The 24,044-nt window shown below is 39.0% G+C and overlaps 1 protein-coding gene across 1 annotated transcript in view; it reads left to right on the top strand.

Annotated features, from left to right (window-relative positions):
• The window catches only part of ZFYVE1 (zinc finger FYVE-type containing 1), a 91,839-nt gene extending 72,801 nt beyond the window's left edge, over positions 1–19,038 (top strand). The window contains exons 10-11 of the mRNA XM_053697775.1: positions 14,624–14,737; positions 17,017–19,038. Coding sequence (XP_053553750.1) covers positions 14,624–14,737; positions 17,017–17,249 — 347 coding nt within the window. The 3' untranslated portion in view covers positions 17,250–19,038. The remainder of the gene's footprint in view (positions 1–14,623; positions 14,738–17,016) is intronic.
• The last annotated feature ends 5,006 nt before the right edge of the window (positions 19,039–24,044 follow it).

The raw sequence follows: 24,044 nt of genomic DNA, 5'->3' as shown, positions 1-24,044 counted from the left end.
TTCATCAAATTGGAATAAATCCAAGCCTTTTAAAAAACCAAAGTCAGCCCCTAAGTCCGCATGAAGGTGCGGCCCTCATTCCAGCTCAGCTGGTAGGGGGCAGATTAGGGTTTTTCAAAGATATTTGGATAAATTCTGTCCAAAATCAATGGATTTAGAGCATTGTCTCTCAAGGGTATCGAATAGGATTCAGAGTAAGACCTCCTGTGAGAACATGTTTTCTCTCACGTATCCCAGCAAATCCAGTAAAAGCTCTGACTTTCCTGAAGTGTGTTTCAGACCTGGAGTCTTCAGGGGTAATCATGCCAGTTCCTTTTCAGGAACAAGGGTCTGGGGTTTTATTCAAATCTATTAATTGTCCCAAAGAAGGAAAATTCATTCAGACCAGTTCTGGATCTGAAAATTTTGAATCGTTATGTAAGAGTACCAACTTTCAAGATGGTGACTATAAGGACTATTCTGCCTTTTGTTCAGCAAGGACATTATATGTCTGCAATAGACTTGCAGGATGCATACCTTCATATTCCGATTCATCCAGAACATTATCAGTTCCTGAGATTCTCTTTTCTAGACAAGCATTACCAATTTGTTGCTCTTCCATTTGGCCGAGCAACAGCTCCAAGAATCTTTTCAAAGGTTCTAGGTGCCCTACTCTCTGTAATCAGAGAGCAGGGTATTGCGGTGTTTCCTTATTTGGTTAATATCTTGGTACTAGCTCAGTCTTCACGTTCTGCAGAATCTCACACAAATCAGCTAGTGTTGTTTCTTCAAAGACATGGTTGGAGGATAAGTTTACCAAAAAGTTTCTTGATTCCTCAGACAAGGGTCACCTTTTTAGGCTTCCAGATAGATTCAGTGTCCATGACTCTGTCTCTAACAGACAAGAGACGTTTGAAATTGGTTGCAGCCTGTCGGCACCTTCAGTCTCAGTCATTCCCTTCAGTGGCTATGTGCATGGATGTTTTAGGCTTTATGACTGCAGCATCGGACGCGATCCCTTTTGCTCGTTTTCACATGAGACCTCTCCACCTTTGTATGCTGAATCAATGATGCAGGGATTATACAAAGATATCACAATTAATATCCTTAAATCCCAATGTTCGACACTCTGACGTGGTGGTTAAATCACAGGCGTTTAGTTCAAGGGGCTTCCTTTGTTCGGCCAACCTGGACTGTGATCACTACAGATGCAAGTCTTTCAGGTTGGGGAGCTGTTTGGGGATCTCTGACAGTGCAAGGGGTTTGGAAATCTCAAGAGGCAAGATTACCAATCAATATTTTAGAACTCCGTGCAATTCTCAGCGCTCTTCAGTTTTGGCCTCTATTGAAGAGAGAACTGTTCATTTGCTTTCAGACAGACAATATCACAACTGTGGCATATCTCAATCATCAGGGTGGGACTCACAGTATCTTGGATACTTGCTTGGGCGGAATCCAGCTCCTGTCTAATCTCTGCGGTGCATATCCCAGGTGTAGACAATTGGGAGGCGGATTATCTCAGCCGTCAGACTTTACATCCAGGGGAGTGGTCCCTCCATCCAGATGTGTTTTCTCAGATTGTTCAGATGTGGGGTCTTCCAGAAATGGATCTGATGGCCTCTTATCTAAACAAGAAACTTCCCAGATACCTGTCAAGGTCCAGGGATGTTCAGGCAGAAGCAGTGGATGTGCTGACACTTCCTTGGTGTTATCATGCTGCTTACATTTTCCCGCCTCTAGTTCTCCTTCCAAGAGTGATCTCCAAAATCATCATGGAACAGTCTTTTGTGTTGCTGGTGGCTCCAGCATGGCCACACAGGTTTTGGTATGCGGATCTTGTTCGAATGTCCAGTTGCCAACCTTGGCCTCTTCGTTAAAGCCAGACCTACTATCTCAAGGTCCGTTTTTCAATCAGGATCTCAAATCATTAAATTTGAAGGTATGGAAATTGAACGCTTAGTGCTAAGTCATAGAGGTTTCTCTGACTCAGTGATTACTACTATGTTACAAGCTCGTAAATCTGTCTCTAGGAAGATTTATTATCGAGTTTGGAAGACCTACATTTCATGGTGTTCTTCTCATAAATTCTCTTGGCATTCTTTTATAATCCCTAGAATTTTACAGTTTCTTCAGGATGGTTTGGATAAGGGTTTGTCTGCAAGTTCATTGAAGGGACAAATCTCTGCTCTTTCTGTTTTATTTCACAGAAAGATTGCTAAACTTCCTGATGTTCACTGTTTTGTACAGGCTTTAGTTCGTATTAGGCCTGTCATTAAATCAATTTCTCCTCCTTGGAGTCTTAATTTTGTTTTGAAGGCGTTACAGGCTCCTCCATTTGAGCCTATGCATTCTTTGGACATTAAACTTCTTTCTTGGAAAGTGTTGTTCCTTTTGGCTATCTCTTCTGCTAGAGTTTCTGAGCTATCTGCTCTTTCTTGTGAATCTCCTTTTCTGATTTATCATCAGGATAAGGCGGTTTTGCGGACTTCATTTAAATTTTTACCTAAGGTTGTGAATTCTAACAACATTAGTAGAGAAATTATCTCTTCCTTATGTCCTAATCCTAAGAATTCTTTGGAAAGATCCTTACATTCTTTGGATGTGGTGAGAGCTTTGAAATATTATGTTGAAGCTACTAAATATTTCAGGAAGACTTCTAGTCTATTTGTTATATTTTCTGGTCCTAGGAACGGTCAGAAGGCTTCTGCTATTTCCTTGGCTTCTTGGTTAAAGCTTTTGATTAATCAAGCTTATTTGGAGTTGGGTTAGACCCCGCCTCAGAATTACAGCTCATTCTACTAGATCAGTCTCCACTTCGTGGGCTTTTAAGAATGAAGCTTCAGTTGATCAGATTTGCAAAGTGGCAACTTGGTCCTCTTTGCATACATTTACTAAATTCTACCGTTTTTATGTATTTTGCTTCTTCAGAAGCAGTTTTTGGTAGAAAAGTTCTTCAGGCAGCTGTTTCAGTTTGATTCTTCTGCTGATGTTTTAAGTTTTTCTTTTCTTCATAAGAATAACTTATATTTTGGGTTGTGGATTAATTTTTCAGCATATGGCTGTTGTTTATTTGTATCCCTCTCTCTCTAGTGACTCTTGCGTGGAGTTCCACATCTTGGGTATTTCTATCCCATACGTCACTAGCTCATGGACTCTTGCCAATTACATGAAAGAAAACATAATTTATGTAAGAACTTACCTGATAAATTCATTTCTTTCATATTGGCCAGAGTCCATGAGGCCACCCTTTTCTTATGGTGGTTATGATTTTTTTGTATAAAGCACAATTATCCAGATTCCTTTGTTGATGCTTTTTACTCCTTTCTTTATCACCCCACTACTTGGCTATTCGTTAAACTGAATTGTGGGTGTGGTGAGGGGTGTATTTATAGGCATTTTGAGGTTTGGGAAACTTTGCCCCTCCTGGTAGGATTGTATATCCCATATGTCACTAGCTCATAGACTCTTGCCAATTACATGAATGAAATGTGAGGTGCTTCTTCCAAGAAAGGTGCCAAAACTGTTGTGAGGCCCGTTATCCCCCTCAGGGAACCAATAAAAGGGCAGAGGGGTGTAGAGGAGTACCATAGGCAGTGAGAGTAATATTCCTGCGGGAGTGCAGGTGTTGCTGGGACTGGTCCTGCAGCTCCTTCTGTTGACTTTGCCGAGGTACCTCCTAAGATCTACAGTTGGTGTCTGCTAGCTTAGGTGGGCTCTTCTTCTGGACGCAGGATGTATACAGCTGGGTAAGCTTAGTGGAGTGAGTGTTCTGCTGGTATATGACCTACACTCACACAGGCTGCTTAGCAGGTACATTAGTCATTGTACATCAGGGCCAGGGGACACACATTTTATTTTAATTTGTACAGACATCTGACAGGTGTTATTGTGAGTTTATGGCTATACTGGTAGGGTGCCTTTATTCAGCTTGAGGTCACAGTGCTGAAATTTTTAGGCTTAATATCAATATTAGGGGCTAAATCAGAGTTTTAATACTTTAACAGTACAGCTTACATTTAGGGGCTAACGTGAGGATTAAACCTTTTTGCACTCTTCTGTTACTTAGTGCTCCGGAATCCTTCTTATTCCCTCAGAGCGGCGGTGGCCATTGCTGTGTGCCCTCTACCATGATGGGCTCCGGTTCTCAAGGAGGGGTAAAGAGGTTGAGGCTTTATACTGTGACATTTGCATGGACATAGGCATATTACTAGACTTACATTAATCACTATTAAGCATTCCCAAGAGTGTCTTAGTCATTGTGCATACATGGGGTACACAATTGTTATGTATAATCTGCATATTGGTTAATATTGTGCATATCTGTTAATATCATATTGTGTGTATTTAACTTTTCTGTTATTTGTAAATTATGGAGAACTGTCCCCTCGCCTAGTGTTCATTCTGACCCTTTAGTGGGGCTATCTGTAGATTTTTTTTTTTCCCATCTCAAACTAAGTCTGTGCTTTGCAATATTGTGCTTGTTTGTCCTCCTGTGCAACTTATGTGCTGGTTGTCTGGACAGTATTGCCAACTCTAAGCAAGTTTGTCACTCTGTACCTTTACAAGGTTAGTGTCCCTCTCCTTTGAGGGAGATAAGATGGTTTTTCTCCATGATTTTAAGAAATAACTTCGTTCTACTTTATTAGATGTATTGGGAGCTTTGTCATCTTCAAGTAAGTGCAAATGTACTCTACTAAAGAGTAATGTTTCTGCAGTAGCAGATCCTCCTACTGGACCGCTTAAAAATGAAGAGTATTACAGCTTCCTAATGTGCCAAATACTTCTCGCTTGGATTGTTCTTCAGAGGGAGAAATTTCCTCTGACAATCAGGAATCAGAATCTTCCTTTTTTTTTAATTGAAATTACAATCTCTTTTGCAAGGAGGTTTTGCTGACTCTGGGTGTCCAAGAATCCACTTCCTCTCAGAGTCAAACAACTGGATTTATTGTTTAAGCAGACTGCTAAACCTAAGGCAGTTTTTTTCAAGTAGCAGATGCCAATTTGTTGGTGCTCTCCAAACAATGGAACAAACCTGGTAGTCCATTTAATTCCTTCTCCAAAGTTCAAAAAGATTTGTGAACCAATTATGGATATTCATCTGAATGCAAAAAATGCTGTTTTGGTGATGATTTTAAGGAGGCTGGGCACACAGTGAGCCAACTTAGATCATTGAGCATGTACCAATTGACAGGTGAGGGGGCGACAGGGTTAAAAAATGAAAGCAGAGAGAGGCATTTAGATCTATCACCTAGAGACCAGGATGCCTCGAGGAATGAACAAAGATTGGGATATTTCTGTATTTTTGTAGATCTCTGTATAGATCCATTTGTACATGTATTGATGTATTTTCTTTATATAGTAACTACGTTTTCATAAATCTAATGGGTAATCTAATGACGTATAGATTATAGAAAATGCTGTTGTTACTGATGTAACTAATGAATATTGCAATACCTATTAGTAACCACCTGTGCTATCCTGATGATGTCATGGGGGTGGAGTTGTTTGCTAGGATATAAGAGTGAGCTTTGTAGGCACTTGTTTATGCATGATTAAGAACCTGTGTGGTTCGAAACGTTGAATTTTTATTATGCTTTTCTATTAAGCTAATAAAATTCATATTTATATTCATATTTGCGGCTGCTCTCTGGACTTTGTACTTACTTTGAGGGCTTAGAGTGTGAACCCTGCAGCAAGCACATATGACACTTGTGCTGAACTATTTTTGCTTTTGGTGATGCTGGCCAGGAGAGTCTTATGGTTGAGGTCTTGGTCTGTGGATATGGTATTAAAGAGTAGACTGTTACATCTTCCCTTTTTGGGAAAGGTTCTCTTTTTGGTCCAGGATTGGGTGTGATTATTTTGACTGTAACAGGTGGTAAGGGAGCTTTGTTAACTCCAGGACAAATGATCTAAGGATATGGCTAAAATATTACGTTTTTGTTCATTTTGTCAGTCTGGAAACCAAAAATCCTCCAAAATCCCATTCTTACATGTCCTTCTGGAAGTCAGAAAATACTTGGAACAAGTCCAAGCGGACAAAGAAATTGTCCACTTTCTCTAAGACAGCATGATGGTTCCGCCCCAATCCAGATATTTCTCTGGTATGGGACAGATTTTTGAGTCAGGCCACCTCGAGGACGGTTCCCTTTGTTCCAAGAATCCCTTAAAAGCAGGAGCCTTTTTTTCAATGTGTACAAGATCTGGAATGCATGGGAGTGATTGTCCTAGTTCCACAGTAAGGACATGGCCTAGGCTAGATATGTTCAGGCTGATTTTAGATCTCAAATCTCTTGAACAAATTTCCGAGGGTACCTTTGTTCAAAATGGAAACAATTGACAATTTTGCTGTTGGTCCAGCAAGGTCAGTTCATGACCATAATCGATCTGAAGCATGCATATCTACATATTCCCATTCACTGGGATCATCACACATTCCTCAGGTTTGCCTTTCAGCAGAAACCTTTTCAATTTGTGGGCCTTCCTTTTTCTCTGGTATGCAGATCGAATTCAGATGTCCAGCTCTCAGCCATGAACTCTTCTAATAAGAAGGGATCTTCTGTCTCAAAGTCCTTTTCTTGCATCCAGATCTAAAGGCTCTCTCAATTTTGAAGGCGTGGAATTTAAATGTCTAGTTCTATGCCAAAGAGGTTTTTTTTTTTAGACCGTCATATTCAGACGAGGAAACCTGTCACTAGAAACATGTAACATAAGGCATGGAAAGCCTTTATTTTCTGGTGTGACATGATTAAGGTCAGGTACTGACCGAAACGTTGTTTTTTTTTTTTTATGATGTCTTGAATTATACCAAGCGGTGCTGCTATTTCTTGTTCAGTGACTCTAGGAGCTTCTGTTTTTCAAATTTCTAGAATTTTACATTTTCTTAAGGATGGTTAGATAAGGGTTTATCAGCCAGTTCCTTGAAGGGTCGGATTTCGTCCCTTTCAGTGTTCCATAAAAAGCTTGCTAGATTGCCAGATATTCACTTTTAAGAAGGCCAGCTTCTCCTCTGTGGAGTCTAAATTTAGTTTTGAAAGTATTGCAAGAATCAGCCTTTTGGACCTATTTTTCTTTCTGTTGGCTAACTTTTGTCTTGGAAAGTTTTTTTGTTTCTGTTGGCTATTTCTTTGGCCAGAAGGGTTCCGGAACTTTCCGCATTGTCTAGTGAGACTCCTTATCTGGTGTTTACCAAAAGTTATCTCTGCTCAGAATATTAATCGGGAGATTGTTGTTCCTTCCTTCTTTGTGTCCTTCTTACAAAAACAGTAAGGAAAAAGAACTACATAATTTGGATGCTGTTTGAGCTTTAACATTTTATCTCCAAACCACTAAGGACTTTAAACAGTCTTCAGCTTTGTTTGTTTTATATTTCCAGACCGCGTAGTGGTCAGAAGGCTACTGCAATTACTTTGCCTTCTTGGCTAAAACAATTTATTCATAAACTTACTTGGAGGTGGGTAAATTTCCTCCACCTCATATTATGGCTCATTTTGCTAATTCCACGAGACCCTCTTAAAACATTTTTAAAAATATTAATTGGTGGTTCTAACATGCAACTCATTTACCTGCTTGTTCTTCTTGCCATTCTGGTTTCTCCTTTTTCTTGACTATGATAGACTGAGGGGAATCATGAAGTGGGAGGGATTGTGATGGGTAATTTTTGCCTGCCTCCTGGTGGAGAAGAATTTAATCCCATATGTCATGGCTTGGGGGTTCTCACCACCATAAAAAAAGGAACTTATCAGGTTAGCATAATTTAATTTAATTTTTTTATACATAAACATTTTGGGCTAGATTACAAGTGAATTGCTATTTTAATTTCCCCGTTATAAAGATGCCCATTTATGGGCGCAGGTTAAATAACCAGCCATTACAAGTGGCTAATTAATTCTACCGCAAGCTCGCAGTAGCACTTTGCGCTAGAATTCATTAACCAGAGGTCAGACTGGTTAATGAAATAAATTTCCCCCCAAATAAAGTGTTCTGTTCATTTTTTTTAAGCATCTTTGCTTGCAGTTAATAAATAAAAAATAAAAAAATAAGAAAAAAAAAATTAGTTATAAGGGGTTAAAGTGAGGGGTTGTAGGGTGTTAGAAAAAGGTTCCTTTACATTGTGGTTTATGGGGAGTGTGTTTTAAACTGTAAATATTCGTATATACATATATATCTGTGTAAATATTCATATAAATATATATATTTGAAATATGCTGCCCAACGCTATGTGACTTACCCCCTTTGCTGCGATAGGTTCTGTGCCGTATCTATCGGTATCAGAACATGGCTCCCATTGGAGTCTAAGGTCACGTTCGCATTGCGCTTTACTTTTAATACCAGCGCACATTTGCGTGCGCCGTATTACTGAGTGGAGTGCAAATTTCTTTCATGTAATTAGCAAGAGTCCATGAGCTAGTGACGTATGGGATATACATTCCTACCAGGAGGGGCAAAGTTTCCCAAACCTTAAAATGCCTATAAATACACCCCTCACCACACCCACAATTCAGTTTTACAAACTTTGCCTCCGATGGAGGTGGTGAAGTAAGTTTGTGCTAGATTCTACGTTGATATGCGCTCCGCAGCAAGTTGGAGCCCGGTTTTCCTCTCAGCGTGCAGTGAATGTCAGAGGGATGTGAGGAGAGTATTGCCTATTTGAATGCAGTGATCTCCTTCTAAGGGGTCTATTTCATAGGTTCTCTGTTATCGGTCGTAGAGATTCATCTCTTACCTCCCTTTTCAGATCGACGATATACTCTTATATATACCATTACCTCTGCTGATTCTCGTTTCAGTACTGGTTTGGCTATCTGCTATATGTAGATGAGTGTCCTGGGGTAAGTAAGTCTTATTTTCTGTGACACTCCTAGCTATGGTTGGGCACTTTGTTTATAAAGTTCTAAATATATGTATTCAAACATTTATTTGCCTTGACTCAGAATGTTCAACTTTCCTTATTTTTCAGACAGTCAGTTTCATATTTGGGATAATGCATTTTAATTTAACATTTTTTACCTTAAAATTTGACTTTTTCCCTGTGGGCTGTTAGGCTCGCGGGGGCTGAAAATGCTTCATTTTATTGCGTCATTCTTGGCGCAGACTTTTTTGGCGCAAAAATTCTATTTCCGTTTCCGGCGTCATACGTGTCGCCGGAAGTTGCGTCATTCTTTGACGTTATTTTGCGCCAAAAATGTCGGCGTTCCGGATGTGGCGTCATTTTTGGCGCCAAAAAGCATTTAGGCGCCAAATAATGTGGGCGTCTTATTTGGCGCGAAAAAATATGGGCGTCACTTTTGTCTCCACATTATTTAAGTCTCATTTTTTATTGCTTCTGGTTGCTAGAAGCTTGTTCTTTGGCATTTTTTCCCATTCCTGAAACTGTCATTTAAGGAATTTGATCAATTTTGCTTTATATGTTGTTTTTTTCTTTTACATATTGCAAGATGTTCCACGTTGCAACTGAGTCAGAAGATACTTCAGGAAAATCACTGCACAGTGCTGGAGTTACCAAGCTAAGTGTATCTGCTATAAACTTTTGGTATCTGTTTCTCCAGCTGTTATTTGTATTGCATGTCATGTCAAACTTATTAATGCAGATAAAATTTCCTTTAGTACTGTTACATTACCTGTTGCTGTTCCGTCAACATCTAATTTTCAGAGTGTTCCTGATAACATAAGAGATTTTATTTTTTAAATCCATTAAGAAGGCTATGTCTGTTATTTCTCCTTCTAGTATAAATAAAAGTCTTTTAAAACTTCTCTTTTTTTCAGATGAATTTTTAAATGAACATCATCATTCTGATACTGATAATGGTTCTTCTGGTTCAGAGGTTTCTGTCTCAGAGGTTGATGCTGATAAATCTTTGTATTTGTTCAAGATGGAATTTATTCGTTCTTTACTTAAAGAAGTATTATTTGCATTAGAAATAGAGGATTCTGGTCCTCTTGATTTTAAATGTAAACGTTTAAATAAGGTTTTTAGATCTCCTGTAGTTATTCCAGAAGTGTTTTATCTCCCTGATGCTATTTCTGAAGTAATTTCCAGGGAATGGAATAATTTGGGTAATTTATTTACTCCTTCTAGACGTTTAAGCAAATTATATCCTGTGCTATCTGACAGATTAGAGTTTTTTGAGACAAAAATCCCTAAGGTTATGGGGCTGTCTCTACTCCTGCTAATGTACTACTATTCCTACGGCAGATAGTACTTCATTTAAGGATCCTTTAGATAGGAAAATTGAATCCTTTCTAAGAAAAGCTTACTTATGTTCAGGTAATCTTCTTAGACCTGCTATATTTTTAGCGGATGTTGCTGCAGCTTCAACTTTTTGATTAGAAGCTTTAGCGCAACAAGTAACAGATCATAATTTTATAGCATTATTATTATTCTATAACATGCTAATAATTTTATTGGTGATACCATCTTTTGATATCATTAGAGTTGATGTCAGGTATATGTTTCTAGCTATTTTAGCTAGAAAAGCTTTATGGATTAAACTTGGAATGCTGACATGTCTTCTAAAGTCATCTTTGCTTTCCCTTTCTTTCCAGGGTAAATAATCATTTTAGTTCCTTTCCTCACAAGGAACAAAAGCCTGATCCTTCATCCTCAGGAGCGGTATCAGTTTGGAAACTATTTCCAGTTTGGAATATATCCAAGCCTTATAGAAACCTATAGCCAGCTCCTAAGTACCTATGAAGGTGCGGCCCTTATTCCAGCTCAGCTGGTATGGGGCAGATTACGTTTTCTTCAAAGAATTTTGGATCAATTCCGTTCTTAATCTCTGGTTTCAGAAACATTGTTTCAGAAAGGTACAGAATTGGCTTCAAGTTAAGGCCTCCTGCTAAGAGATTCTTTTCTTTTCCGTGTCCCAGTTAACACAGCAAAGGCTCAGCATTTATGTAATGTGTTTCAGATCTAGAGTTGGCTGGAGTATTTATGCCAGTTCCAGTTCTGGAACAGGGGCTGGGGTTTTATTTTATCTCTTCATTGTACCAAAGAAGGTCAATTCCTTCAGACCAGTTCCGGATCTGTCATTATTGAATCGTTATGTTAGGATACCAGCATTCAAGATGGTTATTGTAGGACTATCCTGCCTTTTGTTTAGCAAGGGCATTATATGTCTACAATAGATTACAGGATGTGTATCTGCATATTCCGATTCATCCAGATCACTTTTAGTGTCTGAGATTCTCTTTTTAGACAAGCATTACCAGTTTTGTGGCTCTACCGTTTGGCCTAGCCTCAGTTCCAAGAATTTTTTTCAAAGGTTCTCGGTGCCCCTTTTTTCTGTATTCAGAGAATAGGGTTTTGGTATTTCCTTATTTGGACGATATTTTGGTACTTGCTCAGTCTTCTCATTTTCGAAGAATCTCATACGAATCGACTTGTGTTGTTTCTTCAAATTCATGGTTGGAGGATCAATTTACCATTCAGTTCATTGATTCCTCAGACAAGGGTAACCTTTTTAGGTTTCTAGATAAATTCAGTGTCTATGACTCTGTCCTTGTCAGACAAGAGAAGTTTAACATTGATATCAGCTTGTCAAAACCTTCAGTCACAATCATTCCCTTTGGTAGCCTTATGCATGGAAATGTTGGGTCTTAGGACTGCCGCATCAGATGCGATCTCCTTTGCTCGTTTTCACATGCGACCTCTTCAGCTCTGTATGCTGAACCAATGGTGCAGGGATTACTCAAAGATATCTCAATTAATATCTTTAAACCGATTTTACAACACTCTCTGACATGGTGGACAGATCACCATCGTTTAGTTCAGGGGGCTTCTTTGTTCTTCCGACCTGGACTATAATCTCAACAGATGCAAGTCTTACAGGTTGGGGAGCTGTGTGGGGGTATCTGACGGCACAAGGGGTTTGGGAATCTCAGGAGGTGAGATTTCCGATCAATATTTTGGAACTCCGTGCAATTTTCAGAGCTCTTCAGTCTTGGCCTCTTCTCAAGAGAGAGTTGTTCATTTGTTTTCAGATAGACAATGTCACAACTGTGGCATACATCAATCATCAAGGAGGGACTCACAGTCCTCTGGCTATGAAAGAAGTATCTCGAATTTTGGTTTGGGCGGAATCCAGCTCCTGTCTAATCTCTGCGGTTCATATCCCAGGTATGGACAATTGGAAAGCGGATTATCTCAGTCGCCAAACGTTGCATCCGGGCGAATGGTCTCTTCACTCAGAGGTATTTCTTCGGATTGTTCAAATGTGGGAACTTCCAGAAATAGATCTGATGGCTTCTCATCTAAACAAGAAACTTCCCAGGTATCTGTCCAGATCCCGGGATCCTCAGGCGGAGGCAGTGGATGCATTATCACTTCCTTGGAAGTATCATCCTGCCTATATCTTTCCGCCTCTAGTTCTTCTTCCAAGAGTAATCTCCAAGATTCTGAAGGAATGCTCGTTTGTTCTGCTGGTAGCTCCGGCATGGCCTCACAGGTTTTGGTATGCGGATCTTGTCCGGATGGCCTCTTGCCAACCGTGGACTCTTCCGTTAAGACCAGACCTTCTGTCTCAAGGTCCTTTTTTCCATCAGGATCTGAAATCCTTAAGTTTAAAGGTATGGAGATTGAACTCTTGATTCTTGGTCAAAGAGGTTTCTCTGACTCTGTGATTAATACTATGTTACAGGCTCGTAAATCTGTATCCAGAGAGATATATTATAGAGTCTGGAAGACTTATATTTCTTGGTGTCTTTCTCATCATTTTTTCTTGGCATTCTTTTAGAATACCGAGAATATTACAGTTTCTTCAGGATGGTTTAGATAAGGGTTTGTCCGCAAGTTCCTTGAAAGGTCAAATCTCTGCTCTTTCTGTTCTTTTTCACAGACAGATTGCTATTCTTCCTGATATTCATTGTTTGGTACAAGCTTTGGTTCGTATAAAGCCTGTCATTAAGTCAATTTCTCCTCCTTGGAGTTTGAATTTGGTTCTGGGGGTTCTTCAAGCTCCTCCATTTGAACCTATGCATTCATTGGATATTAATTACTTTCTTGGAAAGTTTTGTTCCTTTTGGCCATCTCTTCTGCCAGAAGAGTTTCTGAATTATCTGCTCTTTCTTGTGAGTCTCCTTTTCTGATTTTTCATCAGGATAAGGCGGTGTTGCGAACTTCTTTTGAATTTTTACCTAAAGTTGTGAATTCCAACAACATTAGTAGAGACATTGTGGTTCCTTCATTATGTCTTAATCCTAAGAATTCTAAGGAGAAATCGTTGCATTCTTTGGATGTTATTAGAGCTTTGAAATATTATGTTGAAGCTACTAAGTCTTTCCGAAAGACTTCAAGTTTATTTGTTATCTTTTCCGGTTTTAGAAAGGCCAGAAAACTTCTGCCATTTCTTTGGCATCTTGGTTGAAATCTTTAATTCATCTTGCCTATGTTGAGTCGGGTAAGACTCCGCCTCATAGGATTACAGCTCATTCTACTAGGTCAGTTTCTACTTCCTGGGCGTTTAGGAATGAAGCTTCAGTTGATCAGATTTGCAAAGCGGCAACTTGGTCCTCTTTGCATACTTTTACCAAATTCTACCATTTTGTTGTATTTTCTTCTTCTGAAGCAGTTTTTGGTAGAAAAGTACTTCAGGCAGCGTTTTCAGTTTGAATCTTCTGCTTATGTTTTTCATTAAACTTTATTTTGGGTGTGGATTATTTTCAGCAGGAATTGGCTGTCTTTATTTTATCCCTCCCTCTCTAGTGACTCTTCTGTGGAAAGATCCACATCTTGGGTAGTCATTATCCCATACGTCACTAGCTCATGGACTCTTGCTAATTACATGAAAGAAAACATAATTTATGTAAGAACTTACCTGATAAATTCATTTCTTTCATATTAGCAAGAGTCCATGAGGCCCGCCCTTTTTTTGTGGTGGTTATGATTTTTTTGTATAAAGCACAATTATTCCAATTCCTTATTTTATATGCTTTCGCACTTTTTTCTTATCACCCCACTTCTTGGCTATTCGTTAAACTGAATTGTGGGTGTGGTGAGGGGTGTATTTATAGGCATTTTAAGGTTTGGGAAACTTTGCCCCTCCTGGTAGGAATGTATATCCCATACGTCACTAGCTCATGGACTCTTGCTAATATGAAAGAAATGAATTTATCAGGTAAGTTCTTACATAAATTATGTTATTGCGTTACACTCGTAATCTATCCCTTTATGGACAATTTTTACTTTCAATTTTCCTTGCCCTACTATAGTAGCTATTCAGCAGCCTTTTCCTTCAAATGGAAATGTTTCACCATGGCCTTTACACCTGATATTTAAAAGGGTATTTGTAAAATTCATTTTTTTTTTTGCAGTCGATTCTCATCTTATTTCATCTATTTTGATGTGACCATTTTCAAACAGAATAAATGTAATGCCCTGATCAAGCATTCACTATGTAGAAATTCTGAGGTCTGGGTAGGGTGTACTCTAGCTCTTCTGAGGGCAATGGGAGAGAAAAAAAATTCAGAGGGAAATTACAGGAAAAGCAAGCAAAATAAATAGATAATAGATGTTTGTCTCTTTAAGATACTACATGTGTGGCATTTCAGCTTTTAATCACATTTTACATTGTACTTTTGTTTACTATATAAAGTGAAAAGTTAGTACATCACCTCTGTTTGCAAACCACAACTCTTGATTCTATAGAAACGATTGACACAATGGAAGATGAAGAAGGAGGTACTTTGATTGCAAGAAAAGTTGGAGAGGCCGTGCAGAATACACTGGGAGCAGTTGTCACTGCTATTGACATTCCTCTAGGTAAAACAATGAATATTACATATCCTATATCTATACATCTGTGTTTTCAAATCACTAGTATCTTAAAGGGACATGAAACTATTTTTTTTTTAATTTGATGATTCAGATAGAACATACCATTTTAAACAACTTTCAAATTTACTTCTATTATCAAATTTGCTTCTTTGTCTTGATTATCCTTTGCTGAATGAGCAACAATTCGCTATTGAGAGCTAACTGAACACATCTAGTCAGCCAATCAAAAAAACAACAAATGTGTGCAGGCACCAATCACCAGCTAGCTCCCACTAGTGTAGGATGTGTAGATATTCTTTTTTTCAGCAATGCTCTATCTGAATCATGCAAGTTTAATTTTGACTTTCCTATCCCTTTAATGTCTATTTTGCAAGCTAAATCTAGTTATGCTGGGGATTTAAACAGACTGTAAACGTAAAGACAAAACCCTCTATTCAATTTCTTTACCACAGATCATATGTTTGATGCATAGCTGGCAATTTTTGTGAAAGTGTAAATCTGTTTGGAAAGGCAGCATTTTACATACGTTTTTTTAATCCAGTGATTGCCGACAAGAATCTTCAATTTTTTTTCTTGGTATCCTTTGTTGAAAAGCAGGAAGGTAAGCTTAGGAGTGTGCACGTGTCTTCAGCACTATATGACAGCAGTTTTGCAAGAATGTTATACATTAGCAAAAACACTAGATGGCAGCATTTTTTTTCCTGCTGTGCAGTGCTTTAGGCGTGCAAGCTACCTATCTAGATATCTCTTCAACAAAGCATAACATAATAAAGCAATTTTGATAATAGAAGTAAATTGGAATCTTTTTTAAAAAATCTGCTCTGTCTGAATCCTAAAAGAAAACGTTGATGTTTCATTTCCCTTTAAAAATGATTATATATAATTTATTTAGCAATAACTAATAACAGTGCAATATAGTAATGGTATTTAGTAGTTATATTACTAATACAAGAATATATTTAATATTAATGCAGTGAGACCCTTAGCTAAGAGGTAAATATGTTACTGCAAACGTACCGGGAGACCCACATCTCTAATCAGATACTTTTCTAAACCATCAGAACACTGTGCACTGCAGAAGCTTACAAAGTGTTTGTTTCTCTCTAGGGGCCCAATAAACGTAAAGCTCCCAGGTCTGGTGAGATTATCTAAGAAGTATCATCAGTTAAAGGGACACTGAACCCAATTTATTTATTTTATGATTCAGATAGAGCAGGCAATTTTAAGCAACTTTCTAATTTACTCCTATTATCAATTTTTCTTCATTTTCTTGCTATCTTTATTTGAAAAAGGACTCTGGACAGCACGTTTTGGTTGGTGGATGAATTTATCCACCAATTAGCAAGGACAACCCAGGTTGTTAACCAAAAATGGGCCGGCATCTAAACTTACATTCTTGCATTTCAAATAAAGATACCAAGAGAATGAAGAAAATTTGATAATAGGAGTAAATTAGAAAGTAGCTTAAAATGTCATGCTCTTTCTGAATCTCACAAAAAAATTTGGGTTCAGTGTCTCTTTAAGCAAGGCCCCTTTAGATTTAGAGCTGTTTATGTAGCTATGCAGGGTTTTGAATTTGATGGAGAGACACATGAATAGTAATATAAAGCTCATAAAAGCCCCCCCCCCAAAGATTTTGTATAATTCTTCTCTATGCTGGCAAGTAGATTGTTTGGTTTTTACTTATCAAAATAACATTCATATTTATTTATTTATAATCCGAATAAGCAGAATTCTTTAGTAAAAAGGAAGTGCATCATTGAGAAAACCCAACAGTAGATAAAGGGGGGAAAAAAAACTTAACAAGGGGAATATATATATATATATCTCAAAGAAGAGAGAGAACAGCACTCCTGAGATAGAACAAAAGCTAAAATAACTTCCATGCCTGTTCATTTCAATTACAACTCAGGGTGCGCGTTCTTTTAGCACACGTTGATGCCCTTCCACAGAGAAAAAATATCCTGTAGCATATCAGTCTGATCCTGTCCAAAGACAGTCCAGCACCTAAAAAAAATAAATATATATATATATATATATATATATATATATATATATATATATATGACATTGTCCACCAGTAAAGTTGGTATCCCACAGAAGAGCTGCGCACAGACATTTGCTTCCTCTATAATTCAAAATAATACTAAACTGTTTTTACATTTTATTTTCTGCTCCAATAAGTTTAACTTATTTACTAATAAACGAATGTTCAAGAGCATGCAAAATGCAGGGAAGTAAATGAATAATTTTCACTCTTTCAGGCCTCATGAAAGATGCGGCAAGACCTACATACTGGATCCCAGACCATGAGATCACAGACTGCCACAGCTGCAAAAAGGAATTTAATGTCAAACTGTCAAAACACCACTGTCGAGCATGTGGCCAGGGTTTTTGTGGCGAATGCTCAAATGATAGAAGACCAGTACCTTCTAGGGGTTGGGACCATCCTGTGCGTGTTTGCATTAACTGCAATAAAAAACCTGGTGACCTTTAACATCCTGTTTCCACTCCAATCCTTCACAATTCAGTATGTTCTCAGGGCTTGAAACAAGTGGAACCTCTTCCATTTTTAGGCTTGTTTACCAGTGCATGTTTAACTTGTCAACTGTGGTCGCTGTCATCAATCCATCTATCTAGTCACAGAATACATCTAAATAGCCTCCACCAGAGGACAAGAAGATAAAATCCGCACTTTTTAACATTGGAATTAATACTGAAGTTTCCCATGGGATCAAGAATAAATGATTTCATAAGCACTTTGCAAAATCATAGATGATTTAAACGGTTTCTTACTGGATCTAAAATTATTGAACATTTAGCATATTATGAAGTTTGAAACCTCATTTTAAAATTAGTGATAATCTCTGCTATTATGTATCCATTGCCAATAGGAGTTATGCACTTTATTTCAGCATGTCAAAGCTCAAAATCTTATTAATATGTTTCAAGCATTTGCTTACATTTATAGTTCCTGTAAAGTTGGCATCTAATCATTATTAGAACTTCTGTCCTAACACAACGGACAATGTAAAAGTCTGTGCTATAATGCAGATTCCACAAAAAAAAAAACTTTCATTATTTAGACAAAGCATGTGATTTTAACCCTTTTGTGCCAGGGTTAACGTACATCGGAACAACTGTTCCAATGTAAACAAATTGAAATCTTGCGATCGTGCGTGTGATCATGAGATTTCAATGATGGGATCGCATCAAGGGGGCGTCCCTATGATGCTAGGCACACCCTCCAGATCGGGATCCCATCAGGGAAGCGCCAGTGGCTTCAGGAAAGCCAAGCAGTTAGGACGTTGTATTTCCAAATATCTTGTTTAAATAAACAAGATTTTAATCCCCAAGATATATAAACAGTTTGTGATCTGCAAGAGTATTGCTCTTAACACACCTATGATAGCCAAAAAATTAAATGTCAGTTTTCTGATATACTGTGGCATCACAATTTGTTTGACAAAAATCTATTTATAATGTACATTATATCCATGTAATGCTGCTTTCATTCATTTTTTTTTTAACTCAGTATTTATTTATTTTTTAAATTAAGACACCAATGTTGTGCTTATTGCTACACAAATGACTCTGCTATAGTTGCCCAGTGTGTGCTGTATTTTCACCTAGAACAATAAAAAAGGGCACATTTAAGACATGACATTTCTTCTTGGCTACAGTTGATACTATTTTTGACAGATCTTACCTATGTTTTTTTTTTTTTTAAATCAAACTCCCATAATGTTATAATCTACATAACAAAACTAGTAATTTTATTTTGTTTTGTTATTTATGTATGTGCCTTTTTGTCATTGTTTTTAAAAATGAAAATAGATAATTCATTACCTTGGTTCACTTTTTTTAATATTATTATGCACAGAGGTATTTCAAAAGTTGTCAAATTTGAAAAGATAAATTACTACAAAGTTGTAGTACTATGAATTTGCACAACACCCTATATTCATATTAATGGAATCAATGAATCGCATATGTGTATATAATGTAGGTAGACATGTCTGAAACAAATGATCTAGATCCCAATTTCACAGCATTTTACAAACAATAAAATAGTTACTAACGTGAACATAGTACCACTTGACCCATTCTTAGAATTCTTGTTATTTATATGATTAATTTTTCATGATCCTTGTTAATCAAACAGCATGTAAGCCAAGATCATGTCTAAACCCACAAAGATATTGAGATTTAATCCTCTAGATATTAATGTTTGTTAACCAAATAAATTAAATCATCATAATAAACGCAATCTGAAACTTGAAGAAGGCACTTCCTTCGTGAGATGGGTAATGTAAGTGAAAAATGTTTTATATAACAGTGAGACAATTTTACAATCAATATACAATGAAAAAGTATGCAAAGAGAACTAAAAGGATGCCTACAAATCTGCCATATAGAAGCCTCAATATCAAAGGCCCAATAAGTGGAAACTGCTCTAGTGGAATGAGCAGTTAAGTGCTTCCCTGCAATTCAAGGCCAAGCAGCTAGGAAAAAGGAAATTTATGCTTACCGGATAAATGTATTTCTTCTACGATATGACGAGTCATACATTTATCCGGTAAGCATATATTTCCTTTTCTTCTACAAGATATGATGAGTCCACAGATTTCATCCTTACTTGTGGGATACAATACCAAAGCTACAGGACACGGATGAAAGGGAGGGACAAGACAGGAACCTAAACGGAAGGCACCCCTGCTTGAAGAACCTTTCTCCCAAAACCAGCCTCAGAAGAAGCAAAAGTATCAAATTTGGAAAAAGTTTGAAGAGACGACCAAGTTGCAGCCTTGCAAATCTGTTCAACAGAAGCATCATTTTTAAATGTCCATGAGGAAGTCACAGCCCTAGTAGAATGAGCTGTAATTCTTTCAGGAGGCTGCTGTCCAGCAGTCTCATACGCCAGACGGATTATACTCTTCAGCCAAAAAGGAGAGGTAGCCGTAGCTTTCTGACCCCCTATGCTTTCCAGAAAAAACAATGAATAATGAAGATGATTGACGGAAATCCATAGTCACCTGCAAGTAAAACTTCAAGGCACGGACCACGTCCAAGTTATGCAACATACGCTCCTTCTTAGAAGAAGGGTTAGGACATAATGAAAGAACAACAATTTCCTGATTAATATTCTTATTAGAAACAACCTTAGGAAGGAAACCAGGTTTGGCACATAAAACCACCTTATCAGAATGAAATATAAGATAAGGCGAATCACATTGTAACTCTGAAAGCTCCGAAACTCTACGAGCAGAAGAAATGGCAACCAAAAATAAAACTTTCCAAGATAACAACTTTATATCTATGGAATGCATGGGTTCAAACGGAAACCCTTGAAGAACTCTAAGAACTAAATTCAAACTCCAGGGTGGAGCAAATTGGTCTAAACACAGGCTTGATTCTGGTTAGAGCCTGACAAAAAGACTGAACGTCTGGAACATCTGCCAAACGTTTGTGTAGCAAAATTGACAAAGCAGAGATTTGTCCCTTTAAGGAACTCGCTGATAACCCTTTCTCCAATCCTTCTTGGAGAAAAGACAGAATCCTGGGAATCCTACTCCATGAGTAGCCCTTGGATTCGCACCAATAAAGATATTTACGTCATATCTTATGGTAGATCTTTCTAGTAACAGGCTTACGTGCCTGAATCAAAGTATCAATGACCGAATCAGAGAACTCCCGCTTAGATAAAATCAAGCATTCAATCTCCAAGCAGTCAGTTGCAGAGAAACTAGATTTTGGTGTTGGAAGGGTTCCTGAATGAGAAGGTCCTGTCTCAATGGAAGCTTCCACGGCGGCAGAGAGGACATGTCCACTAGATCGGCATACCAAGTCCTGAGAGGCCACGCAGGCGTGATTAAAATTACTGAAGCCCTCTCCTGTTTGATCCGAACAATCACCCGGGGCAGGAGAGCAAATGGTGGAAACACATAAGCTAGGTTGAACGACCAAGGCACTGCCAAGGCATCTATCAGTTTGGCCTGAGGATCCCTTGACCTGGATCCGTATCTTGGGAGCTTGGCATTCTGACGAGACGCCATCAGATCCAATTCCGGTCTGCCCCATCTGAGAATCAGGGTGGCAAAGACCTCCGGATGGAGTTCCTACTCCCCCGGATGAAACGTCTGTCTGCTTAAAAAGTCTGCTTCCCAGTTGTCCACTCCTGGGATGTAGATTGCTGACAGATAATTTGGTGGGCGGAGGCTCACTCTTGTTATCTTGGATACTTCTGTCATCGCTTAGGAACTCCTTGTTCCTCCTTGATGATTGATGTAAGCCACAGTCGTGATGTTGTCCGACTGAAAGCGAATGAATTTGGCCAAAGTCAACTGAGGCCATGCCTGAAGCGCATTGAATATTGCTCTCAATTCCAGAATATTGATTGGAAGAAGTGACTCCGTCTGAGTCCACACACCCTGAGCCTTCAAGGAATTCCAGACTGCACCCCAACCTAGAAGGCTGGCGTCCATCGTCACTATCACCCATGAGGGTCTGCGAGAGCACGTCCCTTGGGACAGATGATCCTGAGACAACCACCAAAGAAGAGAGTCTCTTGTCTCCTGATCCAGATCTATCTGAAGAGACAAATTTGCATAATCTCCATTCCACTGTCTGAGCATGCTCAGCTGTAGTGGTCTGAGATGAAAACGAGCAAACAAAATGATGTTCATTGCCGCCACCATCAATCCAATTACCTCCATGCACTGGGACACTGATGGCCGAGGATTGGACTGAAGGGCTCGGCACATATTCAGAACCTTTAACTTTCTGACCTCTGTCAAGAAAATTTTCATGGATATGGAATCTATTAGAGTTCCCAGGAAGGGAACCTTGGTCTGTGGAATTAATGAACTCTATTCTGGATTCACCTTCCACCTCTGAGTCCTCAGAAAGAACAGAACCATGTCTGTATGAGACTTTGTCAGATGGTAAGACAACGCCTGGATCAGAATATCGTCCAGATAAGGCGCCACTGCAATACCCCGTGGCCTGAAAACTGCCAGAAGGGACCCTAAAACCTTCGTGAAGATCCTGGGTGCTGTGGCCAACCCGAAGGGAAGAGCCACAAACTGAAAATGTTTGTCCAGGAAGGCAAACCTTAGGAACTGATGATGATCCTTGTGGATAGGAATATGAAGGTATGCATCCTTCAAGTCCATGGTAGTCCTATATTGACCCTCCTGGATCAATGGCAGAATTTTTTGAATAGTCTCCATTTTGAAGGATGGGACTCTGAGAAACTCTGAGACTCCTTAGATCTAAAATGGGTTGAAACGTGCCCTCTTTTTTGGTGACCACGAAAAGATTTGAGTAAAACCCCTGTCCCTGTTCCAGTCTTGGAACGGGACAAATTACTCCCATAGTAGAGAGGTCTTTTACACAACATAAGAACGCCTCTCTTTTTGTCTGGTCTGCAGACAATCGTGAAAGAAGAAACCTCCCCCTTGGGAGAGAACTTTTGAATTCCAGCTTATACCCTTGGGACACGATCTCCAGTGTCCAAGGATCCTGAACATCTCTTACCCAAGCCTGGGCAAAGAGAGAAAGTCTGCCCCCTACTAGATCCGGTCCCGGATTAGGGGCCACCCCTTCATGCTGTTTTGGTAGCAGCAGCGGGCTTCTTGGGTTGTTTACCCGTGTTCCAAGCCTGGTTGGGTCTCCAGACGGACTTGGCCTGAGAAAAATTCCCTTCCTGCTTGGCGGAAGAAGAGGGGACTCCTTTAAAGTTCCAAAAGGAACAAAAATTATTTTGTTTACCCCTCAGTTTAGCAGTTCTATCCTGAGGTAGGAGATGACCCTTACCTCCCGTAATGTCAGAAATTATTTCTTTCAAGTCAGGCCCGAATAGGGGTTTCCCCTTGAAAGGAATAGCGAAAAGCTTTGACTTAGATTACACATCAGCAGACCAAGATTTTAACCATAACGCTCTATGCGCTAAAATAGCCAATCCGGCATTCTTAGCCGCCAATTTTGCAATCTGAAAGGTGGCATCTGTAATAAAAGGATTAGCCAGCTTAAGAGCCTTAATTCTATCTAAAATATCCTCTAAAGGAGTCTCAGTTTTAAGAGACTCTTCTAAAGCATCAAACCAGAAGGCCCCCGCAGTGGTAACTGGTACAATGCAGGCCGTTGGTTGTAAAAGGAAACCTTGATGAATGATCAATTTCTTTAGAAGACCCTCCAATTTCTTATCCATAGGGTCTTTAAAAGCACAACTGTCCTCAATAGGAATAGTTGTACGCTTAGCCAGGGTAGATATAGCTCCTTCCACCTTAGGGACTGTTTGCCCAGAGTCCCGAACAGTGTCAGGTATGGGATACATTTTCTTGAAATTAGGAGAGGGTGAGAACGGGATACCCGGTTTGTCCCATTCCCTCTTAATAATCTCTGAGATTCTCTTAGGATCCGGAAAAACATCAGTGTAAGCAGGTATCTCTAAGTATTTGTCCATTTTATGCAATATCTCTGGCGGTACCACAATAGAGTCACAGTCATCCAGAGTCGCTAAAACCTCCCAAAGTAACAGGCGGAGGTGTTCAAGCTTAAATCTAAAGGACATGATGTCCGAATCCGTCTGAGGTAACGCACTTCCTGAATCGGAAAGTTGCCCCTCAGACAGAAGTTCCCTGACCCCCAATTCAGATCCCTGTGAGGGTACATCGGAAATAGCTAACAAAGCATCAGAGGACTCAGTATTCACATTGACTTCTGTCCTACTGCGTTTGCCCTGTAACATTGGCAACTTAGATAATAACTCTGTAAGGGTAGTTGACATAACTGCAGCCATATCCTGCAGAGTAAATGAATTAGACGCGGTTGAAGAACCAGGCGTCGCTTGAGTGGGCCTTAAAGGTTGTGACGCTTGGGGAGAAGTTAGCGGTATACCCTGATTCTCCTCAGACTGAGAATCATCCTTAGACACATTTTCTTTACATAAAATTTGTGCTTTACATTGTAAGGCCCTCTCAGTACACGAGGGACAAAAAGTCAGAGGGGGTTCCACAGTGGCATCTAAACACATAGAGCAAGGAGTCTCTTCCTCAGTGTCAGACATGTTAAACAGACTAGCAATATTAATAATAGTTGTACTTTTCTTAAAATATTGAGCTCTGAATTCAAATTATATGCAAAAATGTCAATGTAAAAAAAACGTACTGTGCCTTTAAATTTTAAAAGCGCAACTCTTTTTCTGAAATCTGCAAAAACGTGTTTGGGACAGAAAAAATTATTTTAAAGTGCCCAAAATACTCTATTAGTATTGCATCCACTTGCTGAA

This window comes from Bombina bombina, chromosome 1 (assembly GCF_027579735.1).
Source record: "Bombina bombina isolate aBomBom1 chromosome 1, aBomBom1.pri, whole genome shotgun sequence".
Lineage (NCBI taxonomy): Eukaryota > Metazoa > Chordata > Amphibia > Anura > Bombinatoridae > Bombina > Bombina bombina.
This window is presented reverse-complemented; position numbering and strand designations above follow the sequence as displayed.